A 15,779-nucleotide genomic window follows, 5' to 3' on the forward strand; every position below is an offset into this window, starting at 1 on the left:
ATGCCCCCCTCCACCCCCAGTTTTATCTCCCTTATGGTTGTTATCTATGAAGCAGGAATGTCTGGGGCTATAGATAGCGCTGTGGCCTCAGCATTATAAATGTCCAGAACAAGCCATTTTTTTAAGACCTGAATATGTGTGTGTGTGGGTGTGTGTGGGTGTGTGTGAGAAACAATGAATGTGTGTGGGTGTGTGTGTGTGTTAGAAACAAGGTCCCTTGGGCATTGTGTCCATTTCAGGCTTTAAACAACAATTAAACAGCCATCTAAATAATGTTTCTCAGCCTAGTTTCCTATTGAGTTCTCTTTATATGTACAGGCACAGAGCTTCCAGATGGCTCCAGCCTAAGGATTTTCAGTGCATGTACACACGGGGAGATTAGAAACCCAAAGAAAAGATCCTAAAGGTACTTTTTTAAAACCAGTGATTTAATTCAAAATATTTAGTACCTACATTTTAACACATGTTATAATTCCAAATTATGTGTCCGCTGTGCGGGGAAAATGATAATACAAGCGGAACTACGTAGCTAATACTGTTGTAACTGGGGATCCTTATTGTAGCAACACACTTTTGTAGGGAAGGCAATCCTGCGCTGCGTTAGCTAAGTTTTCATGTCATCGGGTGTAGTTCATAAAGGTTGAAGAGTGTATGTTAGGATGAAGTGTGAATTCATGCCAGGAATAATAAGTGTGAAGTTTGATTTCCTCCCTTCTGTAATAAGCAGCCAATGAGGTATTTTTTCCTTTATTCATGTGTTTAATCTGAACCCGTTATAATGCCGGTTAAACTGTTATGTATGTAAGCACTTCAGAGTTATACCAAGCTAATAAGTCACTCCTAAGATAATGTTGTAAGAGTGTGCTTAACTGTATTTTTTCCCTCCCTGTGTAGATCAAACGTCCTGCCTGTAAATCCTGGGTATGCCCCACATCATTAATGAATAAGATGTGTGGAAAACTGTTTAGCCATAGTTAAAGGCCTTTCATAAAGAGCCTGTCATGATTGCATGTCCCTTATGTTTAACACGTATTGCTTGTTACAGAATACTACTGTTGTACATTTAATATCCCCTAGCAGATTTCGTTGCCTTTGCACAAATTCTGTCATGTTACTGTGGTCTTTTTAAAAGTCAATAAAAATGTGTGTAAAGTGGCCATGTTTGTTTCACTGTATATTTGTTTAAGCCCTCCTAGAAACACATCATTTCATCCCACAGCATTAATTAATAAGCTGTGTAGAAGCTGTTTAGCCATAAGTAAAGGCCTTTCATAAAGCGGCTGTCATGATAAACCTGAATCTGAAAGTACCTTTAGGATCTTTTCTTTGGGTTTCTAATCTCCCCGTGTGTACATGCACTGAAAATCCTTAGGCTGGAGCCATCTGGAAGCTCTGTGCCTGTACATATAAAGAGAACTCAATAGGAAACTAGGCTGAGAAACATTATTTAGATGGCTGTTTAATTGTTGTTTAAAGCCTGAAATGGACACAATGCCCAAGGGACCTTGTTTCTAACACACACACACACCCACACACATTCCTTGTTTCTCACACACACCCACACACACCAACACACACACACATATTCAGGTCTTAAAAAATGGCTTGTTCTGGACATTTATAATGCTGAGGCCACAGCGCTATCTATAGCCCCAGACATTCCTGCTTCATAGATAACAACCATAAGGGAGATAAAACTGGGGGGTGGAGGGGGGCATGGGCCCCAAAAGTTCAAACACCCTCTAACACATGACCACACGAACAGGGGGGGCGGGGCGGGGTGGGGGCACATATTCTGTACATGTCATCAGGTCATAAGGTCAGCAATCAATCAAATTTGACACGCGCCGTATCCTATTACTCTATAGTGTGGACTGTGCCGTGGAGTAACATGCAGAGAACTATAGGTAATTGGATTGTAAATATGATCTTGTAGCAGCTGGAAGTAAATGGGCATTTGTCAAGGGCATGGGTAGCACCTGAGCTTTGCATGTGGGTGAGTAAGTAGGTGGAAGGATTTGTGCGTGCGCGTGTTACCGATAACAATGATCATTGTGTGCATGTGTGCGTATCTGCACATACACATGAGAACATACATCTGAGTCAAACATGTGTATCCATGCACATAATGTGTCCAAATCAGTCATGTGCCAGTACATCTGTCTGTAGCCCACTCTGCCTCCTGGTCACAAAAACAAAGACCCAGAAAGGGTGAATCAAGGACCAGACAAACCGTGTCCAGGCGCATCCTCAGATGATGGAAATAACGAGCCTTTCTCGGCTCTCAGCTGCAGTGAGAGCTAGCAGTTCGAGTGCCAGAGGCAGGAGAGACATTGTATCATTCACTTACTGTCGGACAAGGGCACGGACAACTCATATTGGCATTATTGATGATCATAATTCTAATGGCTAGTTACTCTGACATGCATTTATTGTTGCGCCCCAAGTGGCACCCTATTTCCCAGAGCCCTGGTCAAAGGTAGTGCACTAATATAGGAAATAGGGTGCCATTTGGATTGCAAGCCTATATGAACACTTAGCTCTACCAGCTTCCTCCTCCTTCTCACTCACTCTTTTTTTTTTTTTTGCTGAGTCACCACATAGTGAGACGGAGAGACTGCCAAAAAGCACTGTGACACTTTGCAAACACACACACTAGGCTTGGGCGGTATAGAGCCCCACAGTGGAGGTGTCATAATACTTGTAAAACCTAGCGGTCAAACAGGAAAATGGTTCCATTCGTTTTTCCCATAGGGAATTTTAACCACACTAAAAATAAGGCCTGTGTTTCATATAAGCTTACCCTGACGCTTTATAACCCTGTAAATCTCTCTCGGACAAGGTTACTTTCAGGTTACTTTCATCAATACACGCAGCTCTATTTACTCTGATTCGAAAATGCCGATTAGCATCAAAGTAGACATCATGCAAGACTACAAATCCTGGCACGTCATCTCTAGCTGACACCTTTGCTAACTGGTATTGTGTCAATTTAAAACGTGCACAAGATAGTTCACAGATTTTTCCATTTAAAGACATTTCTATCCAATTTATTCATGATCAAATTGAGATACCATTAGGTAGTTAATCCAGAGATTTGAAACCTTGGCCTCGATTCGGCAGTCTGTCTAGATCACTGTGGCATTAGAGTGTTCATATAGGCTGTAACCCAAATGGCCACGTATTATCAAATTGTGTTTTTTAAATTTGTTTCTTTGCGTTGCTTGTAACTTATTGTTGCTACTACCGTCTCTTATGACCGAAAATAACTTCTGGACAGAACTGCAATTCAGTTCAGTTCTGCAATTACTCACCATGAACTGGCAGAATCCTTTTTCTCCTTTTAACGAGTCCGATGAGCCCGACGTAAATGACATACTGCTTTCCCGGGAAGAGGCCCAGATTCCCGCCATTTGCGTGAAGAGAAGACGGGGGAAAATGGGCTGGAGGGCAGGCTGCAAATGCACTTAAATGAACTTTTTGCGAATGCACTTGTAGAAACTTTCAAAGTTCTTGTAGTTTTCCGGATTGACTGACCTTCATGTCTCAAAGTAATGATGGACTGTAATGATGGACTGTTTCTCTTTGCTTATTTGAGCTGTTCTTGCCACCCCTACCATGTCCCAACACAACTGATTGGCTCAAATGCATTAAGAAAGAAATGCCACAAATGAACTTTTAACAAGGCACACCTGTTCATTGAAATGTGTTCCAGGTGACTACCTCATGAAGCTGGTTGAGAGAATGCCAAGTGTGCAAAGCTGTCATCAAGGCAAAGGGTACTTTGAAGAATCTCAAATATAAAATATATTTTGATTTGTTTAACACTTTTTTGGTTACTACATGTTTCCATATGTGTTATTTCATGGTGTTGATGTCTTCACTTTTATTCTACAACGTAGAAAATAATAAAAATAAAGAAAAACCCTTGAAAGAGTAGGTGTGTCCAAACTTCTGACTGGTAGTGTATATATATGATTTCTTTCTACGCTTGGAAAGAAACAGCACCCTTTGTGTGCACTGCCAGTAATACTGTATACCCCAGTATGGTACGTTATGAAATCTGGACACCGCCCAACCCCAACACACACACACGCACGCACGCACGCACGCACGCACGCACGCACGCACACACGCACACACACACACACACACACACACACACACACACACACACACACACAAACAAACAATATCCCTCTCTCTCTTTCTAGTTCTCTCTGTTAGCAGCCTTGCATCTCAATTCTAATACCAGCACTCTAATACCAGCACTCTGAGTCTTTCTCTCACTATTTAACGCTCTCTCTTCTCTCTCTCTACTTCTCTCTCCTTCTTACTCTGTCTCGGCAGGTGATGCAGATTTGTCTGACCTGTTAATCTTACTTTGAGACAGTGCTTCACCCTCCCTTGGCCCTGCTTTCAAGAGGCAGGCGGGAGAGAAGAGTGTAGGTTTAATTGAACTGCTGTGGATTACATCAATAAGATTGCTTTTAATCCTTCTCAGAGCAGCACCGTCTCTCCGTTGTCCCTGGGTTTGTTATGTTCTACATAATTAGCTTTGTTGAGAGAGGCTGGGAAGCCATCTGGAAAGTATTGGGGCTGGAGCTACACTTTAATTCTACTCTCCGTGTTTGACTGTACACTACATGAAAGGTTTCTTTCTGAAGAAAGAGTTTTTTTGACGGTTCTTTGTTGGGTAAAAACATTCTGTACTTGGAAGTAAAAAGGTTTTTCTTACAGGGGCCAAGATGAAAATATGCCCGTGTTGATGTCACGTGGGAGTGGTGTGTACCTCTGTGGGGTTGGGGGCTGGTTTTTGCACAGTTGTGTGTACTTCTGTCTTTGTGTGTTTCTGTGAGTGTTTGCTAAGTGTCCCTCCTTCCGTGTTGTTGTAGATGTTCAAGAGGAAAGTCATGGTGCTTGGGGAGAAGCTGCTACCGGCCTTCAACACACCAACGGGTATCCCACGTGGAGTCATCAACCTGGGCAGGTGAGCCTAGTTACCAGTCCCCATGACTGGCTACAATATCCTATTATTAACACATACTGTATGAGACCTTACCAAAACATTTAGCTGGATTACATTGCATTAAGGTGGTGCATATTTTATGCCTCTGTTTGCGTTTGAAATGTTTGACATTTGCGGCCTCGTCTTGGAGCCACAAAGGAAATAACGTGTTCAAACTCTGACCTGTGCGATTTTACCGGGATCCCCTTATGCAAGACACCCCACACCCTACATAGTTAAGATACTGTTGTCACGGATCCCTCCGGAACTTTCATCACGCCCACCTGTCCCCTATTGTAATGGGTGCGTGTTGGTGGCAGGTGCAGGAGAACGAACTTGGTATAAACAGAGTCGTTTAATAAAACTCACAAAAACTCCACAAATCAAAATAAACAACAACAATAAAATGGGTACAAAACCCGTCGCGCACCAACACATACTAGCACAAAACATACAATCAAACATTCTCCGACAAGGACATGAGGGGAAACAGAGGGTTAAATACACAACATGTCATTAATGGGATTGGAACCAGGTGTGAAGGAAGACAAGACAAAACCAATGGAAATTGAAAAATTAATCAGTGATGGCTAGAAGATCGGTGACGTCGACCGCCGAACACCGACCGAACAAGGAGAGGGACCGACTTTGTACATATGTGCCCTTTGGTTTCCATGGTCTTGTTGATTATTGTTACTATGTCCGTTGGTGCATGTGAGTACCTGTGCTGTGTGTTTTTGGGCTTTCGTGTCCTTGTGGATTGCGCAGATGATTACGGGTCTCGTCCTGTGCGTTATTGTGCGTGTGTGTATTTATTCGAGGTACTCCTCACTCTTTTGTTTGGGTTCCAACCCTGTGTTTTTCTTACGTCTTTGTTTGGTCTTCATCACCGAGCCCTTACACGGCACGCCGTAATTTGGGGTATAATAAAAAAAACGATTCCGCGTTCCTGCGCCTGTCTCCCAAATCATTAATGCCAACAACTGTAGACTTTTAAAAAAACAATTTAATTTTAAAAAGACATCTCTCTGGCACCTCTGCCTGCCACCTGCTTCCAATTAACCCGCCTGTCTAAGCAGACAGTTGCTGGCAAATTGAATTAACTGATTCCAGAGCTAATTCCAGTTAGATGGGCAGGGAGGAATGATTCTCCCCATTTTATAAATTATAGCCACATAAGTAAAGGAACTTATACAGTATGTACAGAAACTACACAAACGCGCACACACACACACACAAACACCAAGGGAATTCAGTACAGCACAATTAATATGTTGCCTATGGGCTGACTTGAAAGTCTTAGAAGTCCTCTGTTGTATATGTAGCATGTCCCATGTGGTCTTTCATACAGTATATCTGGACTACTTATAGAATACTGCATGTGATCTTTCATACAGTATATCGGGACTACTTATAGAATACTGCATGTGGTCTTTCATACAGTATATCTGGACTACTTATAGAATACTGCATGTGGTCTTTCATACAGTATATCGGGACTACTTATAGAATACTGCATGTGGTCTTTCATACAGTATATTGGGACTACTTATAGAATACTGCATGTGCTCCCAAAAGGCCTCAACACATTGAAGAACCTCAAGCTAAATGCTCTGTAATTAGCGATGCGAACACATTCATACAAGGAGCATAATGAATAATGCATAGAGAAAGCATTGAACATTTGTTTTGCAACTGAATGCAAAAGCTGATAATTACTTTTGCAAGTTTCCTAAAGTGTGCAATGTACCAATTTACAGTGCCATCATAAAGTATTCACAACCCTTGACTTTTTCCACATTTTGTTGTGTTACAGCCTGAATTTAAAAGATTCAATTGAAATTGTTTGTCCCTGGCCTACACACAATATCCCATAATGTCAAAGTGGAAGACTAAATAACTTAAGGAGTCAAATTTGCTTAACAAGTCACATAATACGTTGCATGGACTCACTCTGTGTGCAACAATAGTGTTTGACATGATTTTAAATGACTACCTCATCTCTGTACCACACACATACAATTATCGATGAGGTCCTTAAGTCAGGCAGGGAATTTCAAACACAAATTCAACCACAAAGACCAGGGATGTTTTCCAATGCCTCGCAAAGAAGGGCACCTATTGGTAGATGGGGGGGGGGGGGGGGGGGACAGACATTGACTATCCCTTTAAGCATGGCAAAGTTATTAATGACACTTTGGATGGTGTGTCAATACACCCAGTCACTGCAAAGATACAGGCATCCTTCCTAACTCAGTTGCCGGAGAGGAAGGAAACCACTCAGTGATTTGACCATGAGGCCAATAGTGACTTTAAAACAGTTACAGAGTTTAATAGCTGTGATAGTAGTTAACCGAGGATGGATCAACAACGTTGTTACTCCACAAAACTCCACAAAACTAACCTAAATGACAGAGTGAAAATAAGGAAGCCTGTACAGAATATAAATATTCCAAACCATGCATCCTGTTTGCAATAAAAGCAGCAAAAGCCATTCACTCCTAATCGACGGGCCCTGATGTTACTTTAGCTTGAGCAGCTAATGATGGAGCCCCAAACTAATACGAAGCGTATTCATCGGGACTACATCTCTCTCTTTGCTTCACTCCCTCTATAGTTTCTCTTTTTATTTCCATCCTCCGCTAATATGTTCCGTTCCATTCATCCCTTTATCACTTTCCATTAATGTAGGATTAGGTCATGTACTATAATGTATTGTAATGACATTCCATCTCACCTCCTCTGATTAGGTTAGTCATCGTGTCGTCGTAATTTAGACATGGACATACCGCTATTCTGAGGCGGCTTCGAATGTCATCCTCACAGTGCACTACTTTCATGGCGAAATAAGACGGAAGGATATGGGTTGCATCCGAAACCGCACCTCTTTCTCTATATAGTGTCCTATTCACTATAGTGTACTGCTTTGACCAGAGCCCTTATGGGCCCTGGTCAAAATGATTGCACTATATAGGAACTAGGGAGCCAATTTGGAGGTAGACACGGTTTATTGGTGACCCTGATTGACTCCAGACTTGGTTGGTGCTCTTGCTTGAGTCTCTAAGATGACCTTAATGCTTTCCTCGCCTCTGCAGAGGTAGACTGGTTATTGATTGGTAAAGCCTCCCACTCTGATCCACAGACAAATGATGCGGTGCATCAGCTAGCATCTGGGTTGGTGCCCAAGAGGGACAAACGGATCCAGTCCTGCTTAATCTTTATACTGCGCCCTAAATGGCACCCTAAATAGCACCCTAAATGGCACCCTATTCACTATATAGTGGATGCCTTTTAACCAGGGCCCTTAGTTTCTGTACTTTCTTCAGCACCAAAATGCACCATTCTGGAGAGTGACAATTGTAATATCTGTCTCCTCGGCTCAGTGCCCTCTGAAAAGCAAGAAAGAATCAAATGATGTGCCGTTGCTCTGGGATATAAAGGAAAACGCATTTTGGAGATATTGTATGTGTTGGTGCACTAGAATCGTATAAAGCTTTGGCTCCAAGACACTAAATTGCCTCAAACACAAACCAGGGAACTGCTGAAAGTGACAACACACTGAGGTGAAATTGAATGTTTTTCATTACTGACACTGGTGTTGTTTGTGTATCTGTATCATCTGCCTACATTTTTGTAAGGACAAAGTGTAATTGTAGCATCACATCAAGTTGCAATACTGTTTATTTGCCCATTATTACAATCTAATGAAAAGTTTGCAGAACATCATGATTTAAAAAAAAATGCTAGCATGGATTTATTGTCTTGAGTGTGAACCAGTGTGTAACGGTGCGTGTTGACTGTGGTCCTCACTTGTCACTGTATGGTTTCTGTTCCTAGTGTGTATAACAGTGCGTGTTGACTGTGGTCCTCACTTGTCGCTGTATGGTTTCTGTTCCTAGTGTGTAACGGTGCGTGTTGACTGTGGTCCTCACTTGTCACTGTATGGTTTCTGTTCCTAGTGTGTATAACAGTGCGTGTTGACTGTGGTCCTCACTTGTCACTGTATCGTTTCTGTTCCTAGTGTGTATAACAGTGTGTTTTGACTGTGGTCCTCACTTGTCACTGTATCATTTCTGTTCCTAGTGTGTATAACAGTGTGTTTTGACTGTGGTCCTCACTTGTCACTGTATCATTTCTGTTCCTAGTGTGTATAACAGTGTGTGTTGACTGTGGTCCTCACTTGTCACTGTATCATTTCTGTTCCTAGTGTGTATAACAGTGTGTGTTGACTGTGGTCCTCACTTGTCACTGTATCATTTCTGTTCCTAGTGTGTATAACAGTGTGTTTTGACTGTGGTCCTCACTTGTCACTGTATGGTTTCTGTTCCTAGTGTGTATGACAGTGTGTTTTGACTGTGGTCCTCACTTGTCACTGTATGGTTTCTGTTCCTAGTGTGTATGACAGTGTGTTTTGACTGTGGTCCTCACTTGTCACTGTATCATTTCTGTTCCTAGTGTGTATGACAGTGTGTTTTGACTGTGGTCCTCACTTGTCACTGTATCATTTCTGTTCCTAGTGTGTATAACAGTGTGTGTTGACTGTGGTCCTCACTTGTCACTGTATCATTTCTGTTAGTGTGTATAACAGTGTGTTTTGTGTATCAACATTTCTGTGTTTTGACTGTGGTCCTCCTTGTCACTGTATTGTCACTGTATAACAGTGTGTGTTTCTGTTCCTACTTGTGTGTATGACAGTGTGTTTTGACTGTGGTCCTCACTTGTCACTGTATCATTTCTGTTCCTAGTGTGTATGACAGTGTGTTTTGACTGTGGTCCTCACTTGTCACTGTATGGTTTCTGTTCCTAGTGTGTATAACAGTGTGTTTTGACTGTGGTCCTCACTTGTCATTTCTGTTCCTATGGTTTCTGTTCCTAGTGTGTATAACAGTGTGTGTTGACTGTGGTCCTCACTTGTCTGTTCCTAGTGTGTGTATGGTTTCTGTTCCTAGTGTGTATAACAGTGTGTGTTGACTGTGGTCCTCACTTGTCACTGTATCATTTCTGTTCCTAGTGTGTATAACAGTGCATGTTGACTGTGGTCCTCACTTGTCACTGTATCATTTCTGTTCCTAGTGTGTATAACAGTGTGTGTTGACTGTGGTCCTCACTTCATTTTACTGTATCAGTGTTTCTGTTCACTAGTGTGTTTCTATAACAGTGTGTATGACAGTGTGTTTTGACTGTGGTCCTCACTTGTCACGGCTAGTGTGTATAACAGTGTGTTTGACTGTGGTCCTCACTAGTGTATCATTTCTGTTCCTAGTGTGTATAACAGTGTGTTTTGACTGTGGTCCTCACTTGTCACTGTATCATTTCTGTTCCTAGTGTAGTGTGTGTATAACAGTGTGTATAACAGTGTGTTGACTGTGGTCCTCACTTGTCACTGTATCATTTCTGTTCCTAGTGTGTATAACAGTGTGTGTTGACTGTGGTCCTCACTTGTCACTGTATCATTTCTGTTCCTAGTGTGTATAACAGTGTGTGTTGACTGTGGTCCTTGTCACTGTTGTGTTCGCTGTGACTGTGGTCCTCACTTGTCACTGTTTCTGTTCCTAGTATGTATAACAGTGTGTGTTGACTGTGGTCCTCACTTGTCGCGGCATGGTTTCTGTTCCTAGTGTGTATAACAGTGTGTGTTGACTGTGGTCCTCACTTGTCGCGGTATGGTTTCTGTTGCAGTGGCACCAGTTGGAGCTGGGGCTGGGCGTCAGTCCTCACTTGGGATCATTTCTGCAGTATCCTGGCGGAGTTTGGAACCCTGCACCTGGAGTTTGTCCACCTGTCAGAGCTCTCCAACAATGGCATCTACACAGAGAAGGTATGTACTACAGTACCCACAATACTGTGAGTGACTTGGGTCGCACAAATCCGGAAGCTTTCCCAGTTAGGATCGTTCAACAGGAATTTCTCAAAAACCGGGGAACTTTGGGGACGTTTTTGCAATTCTGCAACCCCGTGTGTGACTTGTCTGCGACAGAATCTCAGATTTTACTCGGTAAAACATGTTAAACCGTGAGCATCGTATGCTTCTCAGTGCATGGCTCTGTGCCATTATCCATGTGTGTTTTTCTTGCTGCAGCCCATACTATTCTTGTCACGAACTTCAAAATGAGCGGACCAAGCGTGCATTGAGTTCCAAATCTTTTTAATACAAAGTGAAACTAGAAACCAAAATTTACAAAGAACGTGACGTCATAGTTCCCAAACACACTAACACAGACAATATCCCACAAAGCATGTGGGAGTGAGGGCTTCCTAAATATGATCCCCAACTAGAGGCACCGATTACCAGCTGCCTCTTAATTGGGAACCATACAAAACCACCAACATAGAAATATACATTCTAGAACACCCCCCCCCCTAGTCACACCCTGACCTAAACCACTATAGAGAAGGGCTCTTTATGGTCAGGGCATGACAATTCTTAAGAACTTCACTTTCGATTCATTTAATGGGTATTTGTGAATGTTTTTAATGGGAATACTGAACATAATGTAAACTTTCATTGGACGATAGCTTTTCCTTTCTAATTTGGCTGTAAGTGTCAACTTCAGGTTACAAGGACATTTAAATCAGTTTAGAACATATGTGATGCCAAAGTTGAAATCCTCTCTACAGTTATTTTTTCGTTCAGAGCTAATGCCTTTTTTACTGTATGGTGTTGCAGGTTATGAATATCCGAAAGCTGTTGAACAAAATCGAGAAGCCTCACGGTCTCTATCCTAACTTCTTGAGTCCCGTCAGTGGCAACTGGGTCCAACGTGAGTACTGGCCTCCACTGAAGGAGATACCAAATGATTCTATTATTATCATGAAACATAAGGCCACTGGCCAGCCACACTAGTAGACTGGAATTTCTACTAGACAGCCTGAGTGGCATTCTACTAGCCAAAGGTCTGTGCCATGCGATATTTGGAGAGACAACATTTCACTCCACATGTTCTACTAGCCTGGTCTAAAAAAAGTGCTATCTGGCTAGCGGGCTAGCTTCATTTACATCACCACACTTCACTTCCTGTGTCCACAGGAAAGCGTTTTGACAAGCACCGCCTTTGTAATTGTAGTGCAGCAGTAAAGAACGTCTCTGGTTAAACCCAGTCAAAGGCAATTCTGAGACTTTAAAAAAAAATACTGTACAGGAACACTATAATTCCACGTTATTACACTCTAGTCGTCCGTGAACCTGATCTTCTGACTTTCTACACAGTCCTCCGACCTTGCAGGAGCGCTCCTATTTAAATCCTTTGGAGCATCCTTGTCATCCATCCATCCCCTTTTCTTCCTTTTTCTTTCTTTCACTATCAATGTCAGTCTCAAGCAGGGATGTAAATCGCCTCGCTCTGGGTTATTAAAATGATAATGAATCCAATTACCTCGGGGAATTGAATCTTTTCAGATTCAACTGAAAGGCAGAGGAATGGGAGATGCCTGAGACGGCATCTGAAGATGTGGGCCTGAATGTCCTAATCTGGCTGATTATGGGGCTAATTGTTGTTGAGGGTGAATGGTTAATGAAGCAGGTAGATAAGGAGGAGAGGAAGGAGAGGGACTGTGGGTGTTCAGCACGGCCTGTGTTTTTGTCAGCATGGGCACATTGGGCACAGAGCAGAAACCATGGACTCACACACACACACATCTCCCCCAGTCTCTGCTGTTCTGTTGTCAAGGGCTAACAGAACGCTGCGTGATAACCTTTCACAGCATGTAAGGGGTGTGTGGTGGTGGAGGGTGGGCGGGCGTGCGTGCGTGGATGTGTGTGTAGATGTGTGAGTGCAGAAAAAAAAATGTCTCCAACCCAGTATCTTATCCAGAGTTGTTAAATTAGCATGAAATTGAGTGGGAGGAAAAATAAACAACAATCACAAGTGTATTCATATCTGAAGTTGTACCAACCAATTCACATTTTATTTCAATTAAAACCACAACTGTGTGGGTACGTGATAAAGCCAGCCATAATGACAATGTTATTTTCTGTGCTAAGGTTACTCAGAGTATGAATCCACAAGTCAGTCAGTCTGTCATAACCCACAAGAGATTCCCACGTACACTCTGATTCTATTTGACTCGTTGGTTATTGGGTTTAGTAAACCCAAGGTCGCCTGCCTGTGGAGACTACAGAATAATGTTTGTGAAAAAGACCCTCCCCTGTGTGGGAAATAACGTCCGATTTCTCTCTCTCTTTCCTCTCCCAGATCACGTTTCCATTGGCGGCCTGGGGGATAGCTTCTACGAGTATCTGATCAAATCATATCTGATGTCAGACAAGACGGACGAGGAGGCTAAGAAGATGTACTACGGTGCTCTGGAGGTAGGAGGCATCCCATAGAGCAGGCAGAGAGGGAGCTGCCGTCAGGGGGCCGCTCTATCTCAGCAAGCACTGTAGGGGACGGATATATGCAACACGGAAGGATATGTGGACGGAAGGAACGAAGGAAAGGAGGACTGGGGTCTGCTATCGCTGTAGTTTTAGAATTCAGCGGACTTCTACAGCATATCATAACGAGTATCGGCAACCTGGGTGGCACAAACACACACGCGACACACACGCGACACACACGTGTGTGTGTGTGTGTGTGTGTAAGTGTGCGCACAGAGTCACAAACATACGGTCAAACGCGTACGTGAGCAAACACTCTCATACACGCAAGCATGCACATATGGCACCCCTACACGCACGCACACGCACACGCTCACTCACACACCACACATACACCCTCACAAACATGGCACGACACACACAACCTCCTCCACACACATACACCTAATCCCTCAGCCATCAATTAGCACAATATCTTCTCCTTAAATACCATTGATGCTCGTCTTTTAGGCTGATGAGACTATTTGCTCATTGGAGGGTCAAGCCAGAGGCAAATACATGAATTATAGACAATCTCTCTCCTGTGGCCAGGTATTTAACATAGTTATAGTTTCCTGGTATCACACCATAGCCACACTGTTTGTGTTTGTATAGTGCTCTCAAGCGGAGCTAGTACAGTATTCATTTGCCTTAGTATTCAAATAATGGATTAGCTTTCAAATGAAGGTAGATACTAATTAATGGATACAAAGTGAACGTCCCCTTAGATGCTAATTAAGACACGGTATGAAATGCCACACATTTCAATTAATCCCAGCAACATGGTAACGGCAGACAACGCCTAATTAGAAACTTCTCACCATATCTGTCCGTAAGGAATGCAGTCATGGGAAAACATGGATTACAGTAGCATTCATATCATTATGAATACCCATTTCCCATGACATAGACTGACCAGGTCAATCCAGGTGAAAGCTATGATCCCATATTGATGTCACTTGTTAAATCCGCTTCAATCAGTGTAGCTGAAGGGGAGGAGACGGGTTAAAGAAGGGTGTTTAAGCCTCGAGACGATTGAGACATGGATTGTGTATGTGTGTCATTCAGAGGGTGAATGTTCAAGACAGAAGATTTAAGGGTATGTGAATGGGGTATGGTAGTAGGTGGCAGGTGCACCGGTTTGAGTTTGTCAAGAACTGCAATGCTGCTGGGTTGTTCATGCTCAACAGTTTCCCGTGTGTATCAAGAATGGTATCACCCGAAGTACATCCAGCCAACTTGACACATCTGGGGGAAGCATTGGAGTCGACATGGGCCAGCATCCCTGTGGAACGTTTTTGACACTTTGTAGAGTCCATGCCTCGATGAATTGAGGCTGTTCTCAGGGCAAAAGGGAGTGCAACTCAATATTAGGAAGGTGTTCCTAATGTTTTGTACACTCAGTGTGTACTAGAGTACTGGGAAGTTTATGTTTTAATGAGCAGTGTCAAATCTGGGGGTAAGATTTCATAGAAATGCTTGCTAGGTTTTAGGATCGTCGGTTTGATTCCCGCAGGGGCCACCCATAAGAATGACAATGGAAGGGATCGATGTCTTATGCGCTAGATTAACTTGTTTCACCTATCTAGCCAGTGGATTGGCCATTTCATAAAAGTTTATGCTATGCATTGCATTCTTATATCCAAACACATAATGAGCAAGAGAGAGAGAGAGAAAAATGAGTCATTGGGTATTGATCTCCTGAGATGCCTTACTCTGTTTCCTAACTTTCCAAAGAAAGGCAAACTGGCAGGAGAGATTGCACCAGGGAGAGAGAGAGAAACTTCAATAGATTTCCTCTTAAAGTCTCCCTCTTTCTCTATTCTCTCTCTCTGCTTTCTCGCTCTCCACCTCTGTTTCACACACACACTCTCTCTCTCCCTCTCTGTCCATCCCTCTATCTCTCCTTTGTTTCCACCAGATTTCCACCTCTCTCTCTCTCTCTCTCTCTCTCTCTCTCTCTCTCTCTCTCTCTCTCTCTCTCTCTCTCTCTCTCTCTCTCTCTCTCTCTCTCTCTCTCTCTCTCTCTCTCTCTCTCTCTCCTGGAGTCAGAATAGAATGTCAAGGAGGCTTGACGTCAATTTGCCACAGACCTGTCCATGTGTTATGGGGTGTATAACTAATTCCACACATAAATGCAGACACACATACCAATGTGGACATGTTGTTCACAATGGCCATGTGAATAGATAGTATGTCTACAAAACATGCATCCACAGAGCATTGTGGATAGAAGCCATACAACAAATTGGGCACACACAAATTGAAGCAGCTGCCATTCCCAGCACTGCCATGACACCTGTGCTGTAGATAGAAATGTATTCCAGACCTTCCTATTGCTTCTCCAGTATTTCTTCTTAGATCAGACATTAAATTGAAAAAAAATTGCAGTCTTTTTTTCATTTTTTTCTCAGT

General features: G+C 42.8%; 1 protein-coding gene across 1 annotated transcript in view; it reads left to right on the plus strand.

Moving 5' to 3' along the window:
• Positions 1 to 15,779, plus strand: part of LOC115141202 (mannosyl-oligosaccharide 1,2-alpha-mannosidase IA-like) — a 240,448-nt gene that overhangs the window by 212,124 nt on the left and 12,545 nt on the right. The window contains exons 5-8 of the mRNA XM_029679931.2: positions 4,896 to 4,990; positions 10,688 to 10,826; positions 11,676 to 11,769; positions 13,201 to 13,316. Coding sequence (XP_029535791.2) covers positions 4,896 to 4,990; positions 10,688 to 10,826; positions 11,676 to 11,769; positions 13,201 to 13,316 — 444 coding nt within the window. The remainder of the gene's footprint in view (positions 1 to 4,895; positions 4,991 to 10,687; positions 10,827 to 11,675; positions 11,770 to 13,200; positions 13,317 to 15,779) is intronic.

The sequence above is a fragment of the Oncorhynchus nerka genome, linkage group LG14 (assembly GCF_034236695.1).
Source record: "Oncorhynchus nerka isolate Pitt River linkage group LG14, Oner_Uvic_2.0, whole genome shotgun sequence".
NCBI classification, from domain to species: domain Eukaryota; kingdom Metazoa; phylum Chordata; class Actinopteri; order Salmoniformes; family Salmonidae; genus Oncorhynchus; species Oncorhynchus nerka.